Source organism: Balaenoptera physalus (genome assembly GCF_965194825.1).
Source record: "Balaenoptera physalus genome assembly, chromosome: 1".
Lineage (NCBI taxonomy): Eukaryota > Metazoa > Chordata > Mammalia > Artiodactyla > Balaenopteridae > Balaenoptera > Balaenoptera physalus.
The window spans coordinates 166,628,421-166,645,874 of record NC_138882.1 but is presented as its reverse complement, the minus strand read 5'-3'; the positions used below and the strand labels follow the sequence as shown (position 1 = coordinate 166,645,874).

Genomic DNA, 17,454 nt, shown 5'->3' with positions numbered 1-17,454 from the left:
ACCTCTTGAATCAGAGGGAGAGGGGGGAAACACATTGGAAGGAGGCCTCTCTTCCCACAGCTCCTTCCTGAGAACAGCTCACTGGGCAGCCCCAGGTGATGGTTATGAGCACAGACCATGAGGCCAGGCCATCTACTCTCCTTTCCTCAGTTGCCTCATCTGAAAAATGGGCATGATAATAGTACCTGCCATATAGGGTGGTCATGAGGAAGAAACGGGTTAATAGACGTACTTAGAACGTGTCTGGTGCATGGTAGACACCACGGAAGTGCTGACAAACTTTCATATTCTGCCTTCTCTGGCAGCAGCTTGTGACAGCTATTGGACTCAGCCCCCAGGGACACGACTGGGTTATTGGAAGAGAGGAGCAGACATGAGTTGCATCCTCCTGACTTACCTCTCTTGGCAATACAAAAACAATCGCAAAGAGCTAACATTTATTGAGTACCTATAAACCTCAGAACAGTTTCTGTGTGTCTTAGGTGTATTAACTCGCTTAATTCACATTTTCACCTTACAAGAAGGGTGTTATTATCACCCATTTTAGAGGAAGGAACTGAGTCACAGAGAGGTTAGGTCTTTTGCTCAAGGTTACACAGCTGGGGAGCAATGGCGTCAAACCCAGGGCACCAGCTCCCAAGCCCTCCCTCTGTCCTATGACCAGCCCTTGGTTCCCACCCCTGGATATCTCAGTGACCCACCACACAGCATTCAGAGGGATCTTTCTGAAGAATAAACCCAACCGTGTCACTCCCCTGCTTGGCATATTTCAATGGCTCCTTCTTGCCTTTTCAGAATAAAGCACACATTCCTTAGTATAGTTTGCAAGGCTCTCCACCCCTCTGGCCTCACTTTTCTTCCCACCCCCCTCTCATTTTTTGCCCCAGGAACACCAAACTGCTTTTGTCCCCCTTCCCCATTCCTCGCTGGCCCCTGCCCCCATCATGCAGTTTCTCTAAGCCAGTGTCTTTGTGTGTGCTCTATCCCTGGGCTGGAATGCCTGTCTTCTCAATCCTCCTTGGGTGGGCTCACTCTGAGATTCAGCTTGTCACCTCTTCTGGGAAGCCTCCCCTGACTACTACTCTACACCCACACACAATAGGGTGGGTCAAGGGTGCTTCTGCTCTTATCTTGGGACCTCTTTGCTTTCACCCCACTGATAACAACTGTCCACGTCTGCATCTGTCTCCCCTAGGAGGCCCTGGGCTCCCATCACCCTAAGTGGAAAGAAGGGTAGCTCTCTAGGGTACCTAAACAGCCCTGGGAAGAGCCTGGAATGGAGAGGCTAGTGTGTTACAACCTCCTCTCGGGGGGAGCTTTCTATGGGGCTACAAGTTAGGAGCGGTTTGGCAAATTGCCTGAGGTGGAGGATGAGCCCCTCAAGGGTACGGCTTTAGAGACAAGAGAGCTTCCCTAAACTGCCTTTGAAGGAGATGGGTCTGGGGAGCTGGAGGGATTTTGCTTTGTAGGGCGGTGAATGCAAGTTTGGGGCCAGAGCTGAACTGCTGGGGCCACAGAAGAGAAGCTGAGCTCTGCCTCCAGGGGGCGCCCTCCTCCCTCTACCTCTGCACGGGCCTCAGCCTCTTCTCCAATTCAGTGTTGACCTGATACCTAAGGCCTGAAAGATGCCCAACATGAGCCTGCCTAGAGCCTCCGTGACTCAGCTCACTTCCCTGAGGACTAAAGACCAGCCGGACTCAGTGAGAAGGGCAGCATCTCTGGCTTCGGTGGGGGCTCGGGTGCTGGCGTCATCAGCCCTTCCGGTTTCCAGATGCAGCACTGAGTTGGCGGACACTCACACAGTGGCTGTGGCCAATCGCAGCCTGGGAGGGGGCACGATGGGGTGTCACCGCTGGAGTCACCTTCATCCCTGTCACCCTGAGCCTGCACTCAGCTGCAAAGTGTTGTAGGGCTTGTGGCACTGAGTACCACCATCCCTGTGACATGAGGGCAGTGATAATGCGGAGCTGGAAAAGAGGCCTCTTTGTCCGGCTCCAATTTTTTGTCCAAACTGCCCTGGGCTGAGACCCCATGTGCTGTACACAGTGAACTGTGCACAACCTTGCTGCTTGGCAAAAAGTTGCTGTTCTCCATGCCAAATGTTGACACATTGAATTCAGTATCAACGAGGGACCTTTTAGAAACATTCAGCATAACATAATAGACTAATTCATTAGCACCCCATGGGTCTGACTCGGTAGAAGCTGAAGCTCGGAAAACATCGCCTTAAGGAATGACAGATGAAAATATCTTTCCCATGATATAACTGTTATTGCCGGGAAGCGGCATTAATTGTGATTGCTTATCTATTAATTTATTATAATTCTTTTTTCACCTCCAGGCTTTTACCTACACATGACATGTACCAGGGGCTCAGCTGGGGCTGATTAACGCGGGGTTATCTGGGAATGGCTCAAAGCTGGCTGGACCAGATAATGCCAGCTGGGGTAATTAAAATGTCTTCTGCATGGGAGAAGCAAGTTTGGAGAATTTTTTAGACACGAAGAATTGGTGACGTGGGTTTCCTAAAGGGAAGGAGATAAATGCCAAATGCCACTGCCCTCCCACATACAGCCATGATTGACCAATGGGCACAAAGTGGCACAATCATGAGGTAGACTCCCAAGCCAACGGGGCTGGAAGGAGGAGCTCGGAGCTGGAGCTGGAAGCAGGACATGGGGACCCAGGCGACATAGCTGATGCCCTGGCATATGGGGAGCTGCTGGGAGATACCCTGGTACCCGCTGCAGCCCAATCCCCCAACACACACACATATTCCGCTGCAGAACTATTTGTATTGCAGGGACTGTGCCTCTCTGGAAGGATCAGCTCTTCCTGACCCTCAGAGAGGCATGGGGAGGAAGGGCAGTGGGCTGGAACAGAAGTCAGGAGCCAAGGCTTTTATCACTGATCTGCTGTGAGACTCTAGGCAGTTCACTCAACCTCTCTGGTCCCAGGTTTCCCCATCAATTAATGGGGAGCACAAACTGCCCTGGGAAGAGGAAAATCAGAGATGTGGAGAAAGGGCTTTGGAACCTGTGAAGTGTGGGTGCCGCTGAGATTTGTGGAGGCTTTGTTCCCCGCGTTAGTGTCAATCACGTGATGCCTGGACCATCACAGCCTGTGGAATCCGAGCCGGAGCCAGTCAGAGGAAGCCAGGCGACACTGCATGCGGCTCTCGGCACAAGCTTCAGCAGAGGGCTTTGGAGCTGGATAGGTCCCGGCTGGACAAAATCCTTGTTCTTCTCCTTTTTTACTGAGTGACCTCTTTGAGCCACAGTTTCTACTTTTCTGTAAAACTGGGAAAGTCATACCTCCCTTGGAGAGTTGTTCAGAATTTTGGATGAGATGGGGTATACTGAGCACATAAAATATATAAGCGGGAATTATTTCATTAATCAATTTAACTCTTACATAGTACTAAGTAACACTTTCCTTAGTGCTTTACTGATGTCAACATACTCGCTTAATGCTCAGCATAACAGTCCTATGAGATGGTACTGTTCTTGTGGCCATTTTACAGATGGGGAATGAGGCACAGTGATGCGAAGTAACTTGCCCAAGGAAGTGGAAGAATCTCGATTCTAACTCAGGCGGATTGGCACCAGAGTCGGTGGACGTCACTGTTGCTATGATGAGGATGTTAATTTCACTGATTACTTTCTACTTTGTATTATATTCATTCATTCATTCATTCAGGCATTAATGAGCACCTACTGTATTCCAGGTGCTATTTGGGCACTGGAGATATAGAGGTAAACTGGGCACCGTCCTTGATCCTTATGTGCACAAAGGAAGCCTACCAGCTGGTGAACTTTGTGTTCAATCCATCTCTAGACACCCCCTCTCACCCAAGTGCCTAGCTTGGTACCTGGGACCTTGAGAGCATATGTATATGCCTGCTGGATCAGTGAGTATATGAATGACTGAATTAAGGAAATGTAAAAGTAAGGAAAACAGGGACTTCCCTGGTGGTTCAGTGGTAGAGACTCTGTGCTTCCCCTGCAAGGGGTACAGGTTCGATCCCTGGTTGGCAACTGAGATCCCGCATGCTGCGCGGTGTGGCCAAAAAAAAAAAAACATAAAAAAGTAGGGAAAACAGACACTCTCTTGGGCTAGGATACTGCCCCAGGGTGCAAGGATACTGCCCTGCCCCTCCTTCCAAGAAGTCCAACCCTGACCCCACGCTGGCACTGGCATTAATGTGGAGAGCCGCTGGCGTCACTGGGGTGGTGCCTTCTCCAGAGTCTTGTCTCGAAGGTCAGGTCGGGCCTCAGCTCCCTGAGGGGACACCCCCTCTGGCCTTGGAATGAGGGCATGAGCCAGGCAGAGATGCTTTTAATTGACTGTCTGGAGCTAGGACCGGAAGCAAAGCACAAAGAGGCCTTAACCACAGGCCCCGTGTGGACACAGTGGAGGAGGGGTCCGTACTCAGGGTGGGTGAATGAGATCTGTGGATTTTGTTCCTGCCGCTTCTGAAGGGATCTCCCAGGGCCCCAGCCCTTCTGCTTGGTGGCCATGACTTAGATTCTGTGAGCCCACTGTACTCTGTCCCCCACTGCCAGACCTCGGCTGACCAGCCAAGGAGTGGTCACCTCCCAAGGGGGGTTGCTACAATCTGGCTGATGACTCAGCCTCTAACCTGGGGACATTTGAAAATGTGTGGATGGCACTTATTTATTTGTCACCAAGCCTGGAAATCAGTGAGCAGGGACAGGATGCTAGACATTCTAGAGTGGGCAGGACGTTCCGGAAGGATTAAATGTCCAGCCTCAAATGCCTATATGGTGCCCTGTTGGGAAGCACTGGCTGGTGCTTGGTCAGTCAGAAATTTGACCCAGGGAAGGTGGGTAACACTCAGAGAAAGAGGCGGTGAGAAGTAGCAGAGGCAGAATGGATGGTCAGTTGGGGTGTGATGATCCCAGGGCAGCTGTGATGAGCTGAAGTTTCCAGGGAACAGAGGCGGCGAGGAAGGAGCTGAGGCCGAGAGCAGGGGGAGGGAGCAATGGGCAGAGAGAGGGAAACGGAAGAGCCGGGCTGAGTCTCAGGGCAGAGGGTTGGAACCATAATCCTCGGGATGTCCAGGGTTGCTCTGGATCCAGAACCACTCTCCACATCTGCTCTTGTGGCCTGGTGGTTCATTCTTGAGTCTCTAGTGACTTGAGGTTACCTGAGTGAGCTCTGCTCCTTGAAACCAAAAGAGGCCAAATGAAGGATCTGAAGCCCAGAGGCATCACAAATTATTCCCATTTTAGAGGCAAGGAAACTGAGGCCCAGGGAAGCTAAGCAATCTGCCCATGTGCACAGTCCCTGGTGCTAAAGGGACTCTCATCCTTATCTATGCCTCCGAGGCCTGCTCTCCTGTCACTGCGCTAGAAAGTAATGTGGAGGGGGGATGGGCACGGTCTGCAGGGGGACCACAGCCGTCCCGGGAGGTCTGCCTGCTCCTCGCTTGTATATTCCTACATGGACTCCAGGGCTTTGTTACAGCAGCTCAAAGCGGTGGACTCAGGGAGGCGAGCCAGCAGGACGGAAGTGTGGGAAGAATGTGCTGAGCTGGCACAGGGCTGGTGGGGACCTCTAAGGGCCCAGACGTTGGACTCAGCACCCTAGGAGCCCAGGGCTGCCATGCCAGGAGACAGAGCCTCGGGCGCCTGGAATGTGCCCCACCCCACCTTCCCAGCCTTGCTCCTCTGCCCTGCTCCTAGCTCCATACGGAGGTGGAATATTGGGGATCTGATGACCTCATCCTCTAGCCTCCAATGACTTTCCCAGGGGAGAAGCTAGTTTGGGTGGATAGAAATCCAGAAGGGACCAGGGCAGAAGGTACCTGGTCTCAGTCACCAGCTTCCAGCATCCCTTTCTCCCACCAAGGCTCCTGGCAGGTCCCCAGGTCTGGGCTCTGGATCAGAAGAGTGGGCAGGGTGGCCCCTGAGCTCTGCCATGGGCACAGGGTTGGGGGTGGAGAGAGGGTAACAAGCAGTTGTATGCTGGGAAATGCTTAATAACCAGCTCTCAGGGGATGACAAGGAGGAACCTCTTATTTGTAGCATTTGCCAACTTCTGTGATGTGAATACTCCCACCATGGCCAATCTCAAGCTACCTGCATGATGTCACTGACTGAACGTGGAGCCAGAAGAGATGAACACAGCTGGCTCTGGCAATCAACCAGAGTGAGCCTTGAAGAGCTAACCTGCCTCCTGGCCTTTGCTTATGCTGTTCCTTCTATGTGGAATGCCCTTCCTCTCTCTCCTTGGTGAACTCCTACTGATCCTTCAAGGTCCAGTTCAAACATCTTCTTTCCTGTAAAGACTGCCTGAAATTCCCCACCTTCCACCAGCTCTGTGGCACCTGGCGTCTCCTTCTGCTGTGCCCCGTGGCCATCTGATGTGATGGCTTGTGATGGCACAAGCTGGCCGAATGAGTTACACATAGAGATGCAGACTGGGCAGGATGGGAGCTCCTTGAGGGCAGGCCTCAGTGCCAGTCGTCTTGAGATACTCAGTTGAATACAGGTGCTGGGTAAGGAATGTTAGCTGGGTGCTGGATGAACGAAGGAACACAGCTAGAGCCTTGCAAGACTGCAGTGGCAAGTCTGATGCAGATTTTGGGAGCTTGTGTCAGCCACAGGATGTTTAGTGATGCTGTCACTTGCCCCAGATCTGGGCTGGGTAAAAGAGTCTACCTGGGGCCCCAGTGACATCCAGGGCATCTGGTTCCAAAGCAGGGTGGCTGGGGGTTGGTGCCCCTTTGGCACAGGGATCTCTTTATTATGCTGATCTCAGACCACAACTAATTATCCTAATGGGTTTAAATGGCCCTAAATGTTCTCAAGGTTTGGACAGGACCCATCTGGAGCCCGCAGGTGGGCTGGCCCCGGCTGATAGTGAGTGGGCAGACCTGAGCGTGGATGCCACAGGAATCCAAAGCGGCAACTCCCGTTGCTGCGTGAGGCCTGAGGCCTGGGACCTGTGTGAGGGCGTGTGGGCCGGGGCCAAGGGTCATCGTCATAACAACAGCCCTTCACACGAGCAGGCACTGCTCTCAGCGCTTTCGTTCATGAACTCATTCAGTTCTCACAGCAATCCTAGGAGGTAGGAGCCATGATCATGCCCATTTTGCAGAGGGAGAAACTGAGGGAGGTTAAATGATTTCTGCGAGGTCTCACAGCCGGCAAGCAGAGGGGCTTGTGTTCACACTGGCAGGTTCTAGAGTCCCTGTCTTTAGTCACAACAAGATGTCACTTCTCAAAGTGGGCAGGCCACAAAGACAAATTTGTGCCCCTGCCTGGGGCCACACCTACAGCCTTAGGAAGCAAGTCCAGCCTGAATCTCCTCTAGCTGCCGCAACTGTCTCCCCCCGGCTGACCTTGTTCTGAGGGAGCCCCACCCCGACCCGTGCCAGGACTCGGAGGTACGTTACCAGGGTGGTGAAGATGAAGTGGTAGTACTCGGTCATCATGCCCATGGCCATGGCCTGCGGGAGAGCAAAGTGTCAGCACCCTGCAGGGAACACCCGAGAAACCCCTCCCCCTCTCCACCCCGGCAGGGGGGGATGGGGGGTGGGGAGGGAGGGGGGAGAGAGCGGAGAGGACCCGGGGCAGCACAGGCTGGCGGTGGGTTGGCAGAGGCTGGCCGCTTGGAGTGGGACATCCTCTGAGACCACCTCCCGACGGAAAATGACTGGCTGGCAGACAGCAGTGGATTTCACACTGGAGCGTGCAGCAAAATCACGGGTGACACATTAAAATGCAGAATCTTAGGCCACACTCTCCAAAGATTCCAAATTCTGCAGGGCCAGGTTTGCCTTTTTAGTAAGCATCTCTGGGCCTGCCACACTTGGAGAAATGCTGAGGGAATCCGCCCAACATCGCCTCCTCAAGTGCCCTGACTCTCCTCAGCTGAACTCACTGTCATGGCTCCAGAAAGACGTCTGTGGGAGCCAGGCCCCCACCAGCCCAGCCAGGCCCGACGAGGAGGGTCTGTCCTCAGTCTGAGCCTCCCCCGGAAGGGCTGACACATCCCTGCTTCTTGGGTCCTGGTTGGCCACACAGCGGGCCACGTGGCTGCTGTGAATTATTATTCTATACCATCATGAAATCTATTGTATTTTATTAGAAGCCTATAATCTATAATACTAATGACCATAATGCATTTTCTACAGAGTTCTTCAGAATGCGGCCCACAAAGTGCTCCAGGAGGAAATGTCACTGGGTCAAGTACACTTGGAAAATGCCTCACGTTCCCTCCCGGTCTTGGAGGTTCACAACCCGCATTTGCAGGTGAAAGGCTCAAGAAGTCCTCAGTACGCAGACGTGCTCACCTTGGTTTAGTTCAGTGTCAGGCTGAGCACAGAATCTTCATTTTCAATTCTAGAAGTTTTCATGTCAGCAAACTGGGGAGTGAATTCGGACTTTCGGGCTGGATGACCTCAGGCCCATTACTTTCCCCCGGAGCCTCAGTCTCCCCATCTGAAACCGAGCACGATAATCGCCCCCACTTCCCAGGGTGGCGGTAAATGAGGGGCAGTGTGTGTACCCGGCACCGAGTAACTGCTCAGCGAACCCAGGCTGGGACTGTCTTTATTACTCAGTTGCACATGCCTGGAAGAGGAGGGAGTCACTGGGCGCCGCTGGCCGGGACACTGAGGGTTAAGGGATTTCTGGGGAGCATGTACTTCTTCCACGCTGAGTGTAAAGATGTGCCGCATCCATGCTGACAGTGCCCTGGGCACTGGGATAAACTCTTTCCTCGCCTCATCTCACTGAATCCTCCAGAACCAGGGGAGGGAGGGATCATTCACTCCATCTACAGAGCAGGGGATGACTCCGGGGCCACTTGCTCTGGGGTGTATAGCACCCATGGGCAGAAGCAGGATTCAAGCTCTCAAATGAGTTTTTAGCCCCCATGTGAAGGGTCCTGGGGTGGGACATCCTTTGGGGGAAGACAGAGGCTGCCGTTCAGCTTGGGTACCCCTTGCAGGGTGTGCGGGGCAGGCCTTGGACACATTCATGGCCAGCTCAGCACCTCTCCCCCTGCATCCCTGTGACCCTTCCCTGCCACCAGCATCTCCCGGGGTCATGTGTCAAGGCCCCACAGAATGCCTCCTCCAATCACCAGGTTCGCTTTCTGGGACCACATAACTGCCTTTTACACAAAGCACTGGTTCGAATCAGAGTGGTTTTGTTTTCAGCCGCAGCACCCTTGGAGGGGGCTGTGAGCAATTTCGCTGTTTGTTTCTTAGGGGGCTGGCAGAGCTCGCCCTGGTTCCCAGCACGCCACCCTGGGCTGTGTCGGGAACGGAGGCGCGGCCAAGGACCGAGAGCCATTCTCCTCCCCCTCCGTTGCTGCAGAGCTGAGCAGACGTTGCACAGAGCCTCGATAAACCTCCCAGTGGTAGGAGAGTGACACCGAGTGCCACGGGCTGCAGGGAATCAGTGGCTGGAAGAGGAACTCTGGGGGCTGTTCCCGAGACCCCCAGGCCTCTCCGTGCTTCCCGCAGTGTTCTCTTCCCTCTCCGCAGCCCGCGCCTCCCGCCAGCCCCGAGGTGGCGTGGAAACTAGCATTTACTCAGCACCCTCTGTGCGCCAGGCCTGGCTGGGGCAGCTCATCCATCGTCTCATCCCATCCTCACACCAACTCAGAGCGTGTCGAGACCACTGTGTCCAATTTGCTGCTGGTGAAACTGAGGCTCACAGAGGCAAAGTGACCACCCAAGGTCATACAGCCGGAAAGAGGCAGACTAGAGGTCGAACCTGTATCTGGCTGACATCATGCCTGTGTCTGGGAAATGGCGGGGAGAGTGGGAAAAGTGGCAGGCAGATCCCAACCATCCCTCCCGCTGGCCAGGGCTCACGCACCTGCTTGAGGATCTGGGCGGCCATGGTGTGGCTGCAGTCGAAGATAATGCGAAATTCCCGGCCTCGCTTCATCTCCTTGAGCAGCGGGCGTGAGTCATCAGAGTCAAGGGGGAGCTGGCGGATTTTCAGGCGGATGTTGTACCTTGATGGGGCCATGATGAGCTCCTGCAGTCGGATGAGCCCTGAGAGGTCCCGGGGCACAAGAGACACATGTGAGCCCACATACACCCAGCTGCAGGTATCCACAGACTCGTGTGGCCACAGGTCTACAGACACATATGGACACTGACATGAGGCCCACGGAGATAAGTTCATGGACTCAGCCACGCATGTGCAGACACAGGCACTAGCACACTGGGGCACAGACACGTGCACCCAGCTGTGCACGCTGGCACATGCCCACAGGCATGTGTGTACATACAAACACATGCTTCCATGCGCAGACAGGACATACACTTGGGTTGATAAACACATGTGTACACAGGTAGGTGAAGGTGTGTACACACCTGTAGATTCAAAAGCAGGCATGGACAGCTAGCGAATCCCCACTGAGTCCACCCACCTGCCCCTCTCTAACTCAGTCGGTGTAGAGACTTATGGAGCCTGAACCAGAGGCCCCCCGCTCTTCCTCCCCCTGCCCTCTGCCCCCTGCAACACTGGGAAGCATGGGACGTAATCTTCCTAAACAGTCCCAGCAGCCTGCTTCCAGGATGCGGCCCAAGTGGCGGCTCCAGGCTCAGCTGTACCAACAGTTGGACCAGGTAAGGCCGGGTGGTATTTGTGCCCGGCCTCCACCCCCAAGGGCAGGCTGCCCCCGTACACCTTAACCATTCTTCCGGGCTTAGTGCAACCGCCTCCTCCATGACGACTACCTCTATTGCTCTGCCCAGACAAGGTCTCCCCACCCCACTCCCATCCTGCCCCTCTCCCCCGAAACTCAGTGGCCTCGTCCTTCAGCACCAGCCTCCTCTGGCCTCATCTCACTCTCCTGGTCCTGTCACAGACCCTCAACATCAGGGACTGGGTCTCCACATGCCCTAGCACGGGGCCTGGCACTTTGGTTGTGCTCAACACAAATTTCCAGAACTGGATTGACTACTGTCTTTTTTTCTCCCCACGCTGAAATATCCTCCACCTTGGCATTTTGCAAAACCACTTAATCTGGGGACTTCCAGGGAAAACTGAATGTCACTTCTTGGAGACAAATGGCTCGCTTAGGTCTAATTAAGTCCATTTCCATCCTTAGTACAAGGTCCATTCTTGCTGACTCCTCTCTGCTTAGCCTGGAAGCAAGTTTGCTTGCCGTTCTCTCTCGCCCTACCCACTGCAGGAAGAGCGGAGGAAGCACAGGCCCAGGGTCCCAAGCAGGCCGTCCCCTCCCACCTGCTGGGCTCCCCGCCCATACTCAGGGCTCGGTGTCTGCATCCTGGCTGCGTCGTCCACTCAGCCATGCTCCATTTCCCCTCTAACAGCACTCTGGTTTTCCTTTAGGGAACAACTCCTACCCCATGCTCAGTCCATGTGACTCAAGAGTCCCCACTCCAGGGACACAGAATCTGTCCCCACTCCAGGGACACAGAATCTGGCCCCAGTCTGGTCAATCAGCACACACATTGCTCTAGGCAAAGGTATGGGCTTAGAGACGGATGTGTGACACCAGCTGGTCCTATCAGATGACTCCCAGGAATTGTGCCAGAGCAAATGGTAAGAGACAACCCTCTTTCCATTTAACTCCAAATGGGGAGGAAGCGAGTCTGGGGTCACCACTTAGAACCTGAAAAGGATTCCCACAGGGCAGAAGTCAGGAAACACAGAAAGAAAATAAGCCCTAAAGATACTCATTTGCACCTCTAAAGCTAAAATTACTCCTGAACTTTCCAGTAAATGAAACCAACAAAATCCTCCCCCTACCCTCGCCTTTTTTTTTTTTTTTTTTTTGCTTAAGCTAGTTTGCGATGGACTAAAGTTCGCAATCAGCTGTCGCAGTGCCCCCTATCTGGACAGAGTCCCCCCACACAGACAACCCACTTCCTGAGCCTTCCAACAAAAAGTCTGGATTTCCAAAGCCATTTCTGGTACATACACCTGGGTCTGTCCACCCTCTCATTCCCGCTCCTGAGGGCTGGACATCCGGAAAGCAATCCGACTGGTATCCGTCACTCCACTCTGCTGGGGAGGACAGAGATATTCCTCTGGGACCTAAGCCTCCCAGAGAGCTCCCAAACAAGCTTCGCCATGGCTGTGGGCATCAGGAGCCCCCAGCCCCCTGGGAGGTCTCAGATCCAGGTGTGTGGGCTGGGAGAGGGCTCTGGAGCCCTAGAGTGGTCTGGACCAAACAGGGGTCCCAGTGCTTTCTAATACCAGACTTGATGGGGGCAGGAAGAGGATATCAGGTGACCTTACAGAGGAAGGAGGGGTCACAAGCTTCCCCCAAACACACACACACACCCATCCTTACCCTCCCTCCTCAACTAATCCCAGAAGTTCTTACTTTGGCTGAATGATGCTGCCCGCTCACACCTGTTACCTTGCGTGGCCCTGAGCACACGCTTTGCTCCCACTTGCTCAGTTTTCAGACCCAGGCGCAGCATCGGTAGGCACATGGGCTTTGGGGACCCAGGACATGCGGACAGGGACAGTCTGGATGCTAGAGCAGAGGCCACCAGAGCTTTCTTGTCAGCCAAGTTCACTGCCCTGTGTAATACACAGTGACCCACATTCTCCAGCAGCAAATGTCAGACCTCCTTCCCGTCGGTGTATTCCCAAAGGAGACCAGAGGCTCGTCTTGGCTCACCCCGCAGAGGACTAGGCTCTTTGTTCGCCTGAGGTGAGTTCTCCTTCCTGGCTGCTTCCCTAATCAATCTCTCTCAAAATATCTGCAGTGAATCATGGTTGTGGAAGTCATGCTTTTCACTTACAAAGCACTTCTGCATTCATTACCCTATTTAAACATCTCCCCGTCCTAGAAGGCATACAGAGTAGGGGCTTTTGTTCCAATGTTACAGATAAAGAAACTGAGGCCCAAAGAGGTTAAGTGAGCCTCCCAAGATTTTGCAGCATGCCAGCAATGGGATCAAAATTCAAGACCCATTCTTTTTGGCTCTTAGGCTGGGCCCTTTTTCGTTACCTCAGCATTTTCTGAGCCTCTCCCTTTCACTCTTGATATAAATCTGTCTTTGTGCATGGGTTAGGTTAGGAAGGTGGCTATGTGGCAAAGCTCATAGGGCAAACACTGCTGGTCCCTGAAATAATCACTCTTGGTATTCTATAACTGATGAATTGGCATCCTGAAATCATGGGCCGAACTGATGACCAAAGTTGTTTGTATCCCTATTATCACTGGGTTTTCCTGGGCACACAAAAATCGTATTATAAACTCTCCAACCACAAGCCCTACAATCTGTGTTTTGCTTCCTGCCCCATATGGGATGTCTGCACCTAACAAATTCCACCTATAGTGATATGTAATTAATAAAGGCTCTTGCCCATGATTTCCCCTTGCTCCTGCCTCCTGACCAACCCTCCATGTGGCCCTGGGTGCCATGGTGTGTCCCCTTCTTCTTCTAGGGAACTGTAAGTAACAACTCTTCTTTCTATGCCATTGGTCTTTTCATATCATCACTTGGTCGTATCTACCCTTTAGATCCCAGGTACATTTTAAAACAGTTCTCCCTGCAGTGCATTGCAGTGATGGCCCCAATTCTTCACCCCTCTCTACATCCCCATCCTTTGCCATGTAATTTTGCAGTGCCCTCCAGCTGCGGGGGCAGGTGACTTGCTCTACCCACGACATTGCGCTCAACCACGTGAACTGTTTTGGCCAATGGTGTATTAGCAGGCATGACACAAGCAAACACTTGAAATGGAATTGCACACTGGGTTTGTTCTTTTCACCTCTGCCATCGTCATGACAACACGCCTGGGCTAGCCTGCTGGAGGATTGAGAGCCCAGCTACCCCACCATCTCAGCCAAGGCCAGTCTAGATCAGCCAGCCGTCAGCCGACCCCTGAGCAGGTAAGTGATCCAGCTGAGACCAGAACAACTACCTGGCCAATCTCAGTCAGTCACTGACCCCACAGGCTTGTGAGTTAAATAAATGCTTATTATTTTAAGTCACTAAGTTTTGGGGTGATTTGTTACACAGAATTATTATAGAGATAGATAACTGATGTACCCTTTTCAAGCATACTAAGAGAACCATGATTTTGTTTGGGTGGCAACATGCCAACCCCAAGACGTGACTTGGGATGGGTGAAAGCCCATCAGTGGCAGTCCCATTCCTGTCTGAATGTGTTTAGGGTGGCAGGCGCAGACTCAGTGAGCTGTATAGTGTGGTCTGTTGGAAGGTTACGAGACAGATTTTCCTCCCTGATAAGAGGCACGAACCACATTAAGAACAATCCCTTTGGCTTCTACCTCTTTCTTTACCACTTCCTGGGGTATCATCATATGAGGATGTGATGCTTGGAGCTGCAGCAACTTTATTGTGACTATGAGGGGGAAAGTCAAGAGAACTGCAGTGATACTGACCCAGCACCTTGACTCTGCTGAACTGCTAAACCAGCCCTGGAAAGGCCCATCTCCAGACTTCTTGTCAGTGAGATAACTAAGCGGCTACTGCTCCAGTCAATCTGAGTTGGGTTGTCTGTTACTCACAGACAAAACATCCTAATGGAAACAACCCCCAAAGCAAACATAGCCAAAGTCGGCTATAAAGTGCTTCCCATTCCATGGGTTTGATGACCCACAAGCTGTCCTGTCCCCTTGAAATATCCTGATTCTGGGAGCATACTTCTTACTACTCACTATTCTTCATCAAAGTTATATAATTGTTTGACTGAATCCAACCCTGAATCCCTAGTACTAAGTTCTTTTTGACCAAACCAGCTCTATCACTGACTCCCCTAAGTTTTAAAATATTTGTTGAATTGAATTGAATTGAATATCAAGTTGAATCAAACTATAATTAAATACTACAGGAAAGAGTGTGTTGGGCACTGGAAAGGGTGAAGAAATGAAGATGTTATTTCATCTTCTTTTGAGAAGTTAATAGGGGAGTGAGTGCCCACCCAGAGGTCACTGGTCATCAGAGCTAAGAATCAAGTGATGTGTACATACAGTCAGAGCTAGACATCCTTGGGGAGAGGAGGCTCCAGGCCTCAGCATCCGCTCTGACCAGTCTCACTGGCATCCACCTTCATGCCACAGCATCTTTTCCTCTGCAAAGCCTCTCCCGCTGCCCCCATCCAGCCTGGAGGCACCAGTACTGCTGGGCCGTGGTTTATGCCAGTGTCTGTTCTGACTACTCTGTGCCCGTGACACTCCTACAAATTTTCAATATTACCTGCTCACATCCAATTCTTTTCTTCCATTCTGGTCCCAACTTCTCTTCCAAGCAGCCCCTTTGCTCCTGCCTGGACCAACATGGCCCCCTCTGCCTCAGTCTTCCTGCTCCAGGTTCTCCCTCCAACCCTCTGTATATTGCTGTCAGTGCCACCTTCTAAAACTCTGCTTTTATTATTCTGTTTCTTTGCTCAACCAACACTCAGTGGTCCCTGGCTGCTTACAAGATAAAGTATGAACTCTGAAGCTAGACAGCACAGACCTTTCCCACAGCCTTATACATGCTGTTTATCTGACCTTTTCCTCCTACCCTCCATACTGGGATCCTTTTCCCTGCCAGGCTGTCCTCTTGAGGAGACCGCCAGGCACAGTCGCACCTCCTCATCTTGCTCGCACTCTTCCCCCTCCTGTAATGCCTTCGTGACTCCTCTCCTTGTCCATCCATCCTCAAGGCCAGGCTCATGTCTCTCCTCCTCTGGCAGATCAGCCCAGACTAGCCAAGGCCGTGGAGCTTCCTCTCCCCAGGTGCCTCTAGCTCTGACTGTATGTACACGGCACTTGGTTCTTAGCTCTGATGGCCTAGAGAGACCAGTGAGCTCTGGGCGTGCACTCACCCCACTTCAACATGACTAACTTCTCCAAAGAAGATGGAATAGCCACTTCTTTATTTCTTCTTCCTTACCAGTGCCCAACGCATCCTTTCCTGCCATATTGAATTACAGTTTATTTCCATTTTATTTTCAGTTCAATTCAATTCGATTCAACCAAACATTTAAACGTTTGCATTGTACCACATGCTGTGCTAAACCCCAGAGGTACCAAAGACCCATGGTCTGGAAGCAGAAACAGGCTCAAAGATAGACAATCATTCACAGTGGTATGTTAAGACAGGCAAAACTACAGGGCTGCAGCAACACCGCCATGACTTGGAGCTGGGCAGGAGTGGTTCTCAATAACTGGGGGCACTGAGCAGGGCTCGGGGTCTCTGCCGTCCAATATCTACTGTCCGGTGCTTTGGGTGTAGCAGGAACTCAAGACGTGCTTGTCGAATCCTGAGTTAACTAAATCTCTGATCGTCTTTTCTGAGGGATTCTCTCCCCACTATCCCGACTCCCCATTAGGAGGTAATCAAGAGCTGACACTGAATCACAGGCAGCTGAGAGCTGGAGGGCTTTCTCCAAGCGGGCTGCTGTAGCTCTTGACTTGTCATGTGGGAAGAGCGGGGCCAGACGGGTTAAGTGACTTGCCAAGGTCACTCTCTTAAGAGGCAGGGCTAAGAAATGTCTTGGGACTTGAGTCTTTGGAAAGAAAGAGGAGGAGAGGGAACAGCTCCGTGCTGCCCAGCTAGTAAGCGCAGAGCCTGCGCGCACCACGTACTGTTTGGTCTGAGTCCAGAGTCTGCGCTCGTAGCCAGCGCGGAGTTGGATGCGTTTGCTGCAGAGGAGAATGTGTGAATGGAGGGTGCAGGTAGGTGTGGGCGTGGCTGTGCAGGCGTGAGTGCAGATTGGAGCATGCTGCTGGGGTGGAGGCGGGAGTGTAGGGCAGGTGTGAAGTGGGCTGGGCTGGGTGAGTGTGGCTGGTGTGTACCGGGCTGCGGGTGAGTGCAGGGCGAGCATCAGTGTGACTAGATGAGGCTTGGGTGTAAGTGTGGACTTTTTCCCCAGGGGCAGCTGAGTTGAGCGAGCAGCAAAGAGCCCGATCCTGGGGCTCTGCCGCCCTCATCTCCTGCCCTTGGCCCAGCCAGGCCTGGCTACCTACCTGTGCTGTCGTCATAGACCACAGTGGCCGACCGCCACTTGAGGTACTGGACCAGGTCGAGGATGGCATGGCTGAGAGAGGCGTAGTCTGGGTACAGGTTCACATAGAAGGTGTCTTTGTTGTCCGGTGGGTGGTGCTTCCAGCGCAGCTGGATGTGGGGCACCTCCAGCGCGTTGCAGATGGACTGGACAGCATTGGTGCAGGAGCCCTGGGATGGCCCAAAGATTGCCACCACCCCCAGTGCCAGCTGGTCACAGGCTGCAACAGAAAGAGGGAGGGAAGGATGGTACAGGGGTCAGTGCTGTCTCATCAGGCATCTGGGCATTGGGGGCATGGGGAGCAGTGATCTTGAAAACCCCTCTGAGGTGGGCGACTGATGAGCTCTCTGAAACTCAGTTTTCTCATCTGGAAACTGGGGTTGTAATAGCCCACACCTTAGAGAATCATAGGGAAGTTGAATGAGATAATGACTATACACTTTTGATGGGAATG

The 17,454-nt window shown here is 52.7% G+C and overlaps 1 protein-coding gene across 3 annotated transcripts in view; it reads right to left on the bottom strand.

Annotated features, from left to right (window-relative positions):
* Positions 1 to 17,454, bottom strand: part of GRIK3 (glutamate ionotropic receptor kainate type subunit 3) — a 234,903-nt gene that overhangs the window by 65,898 nt on the left and 151,551 nt on the right. For all 3 annotated transcript variants that reach the window (XM_082421907.1, XM_082421905.1, XM_082421906.1), the window contains exons 3-5: positions 16,963 to 17,220; positions 9,861 to 10,042; positions 7,424 to 7,477 (exon numbers count right to left, since the gene is read on the bottom strand). In XM_082421907.1, the coding sequence (XP_082278033.1) occupies positions 7,424 to 7,477; positions 9,861 to 10,042; positions 16,963 to 17,220 (494 nt within the window). The remainder of the gene's footprint in view (positions 1 to 7,423; positions 7,478 to 9,860; positions 10,043 to 16,962; positions 17,221 to 17,454) is intronic.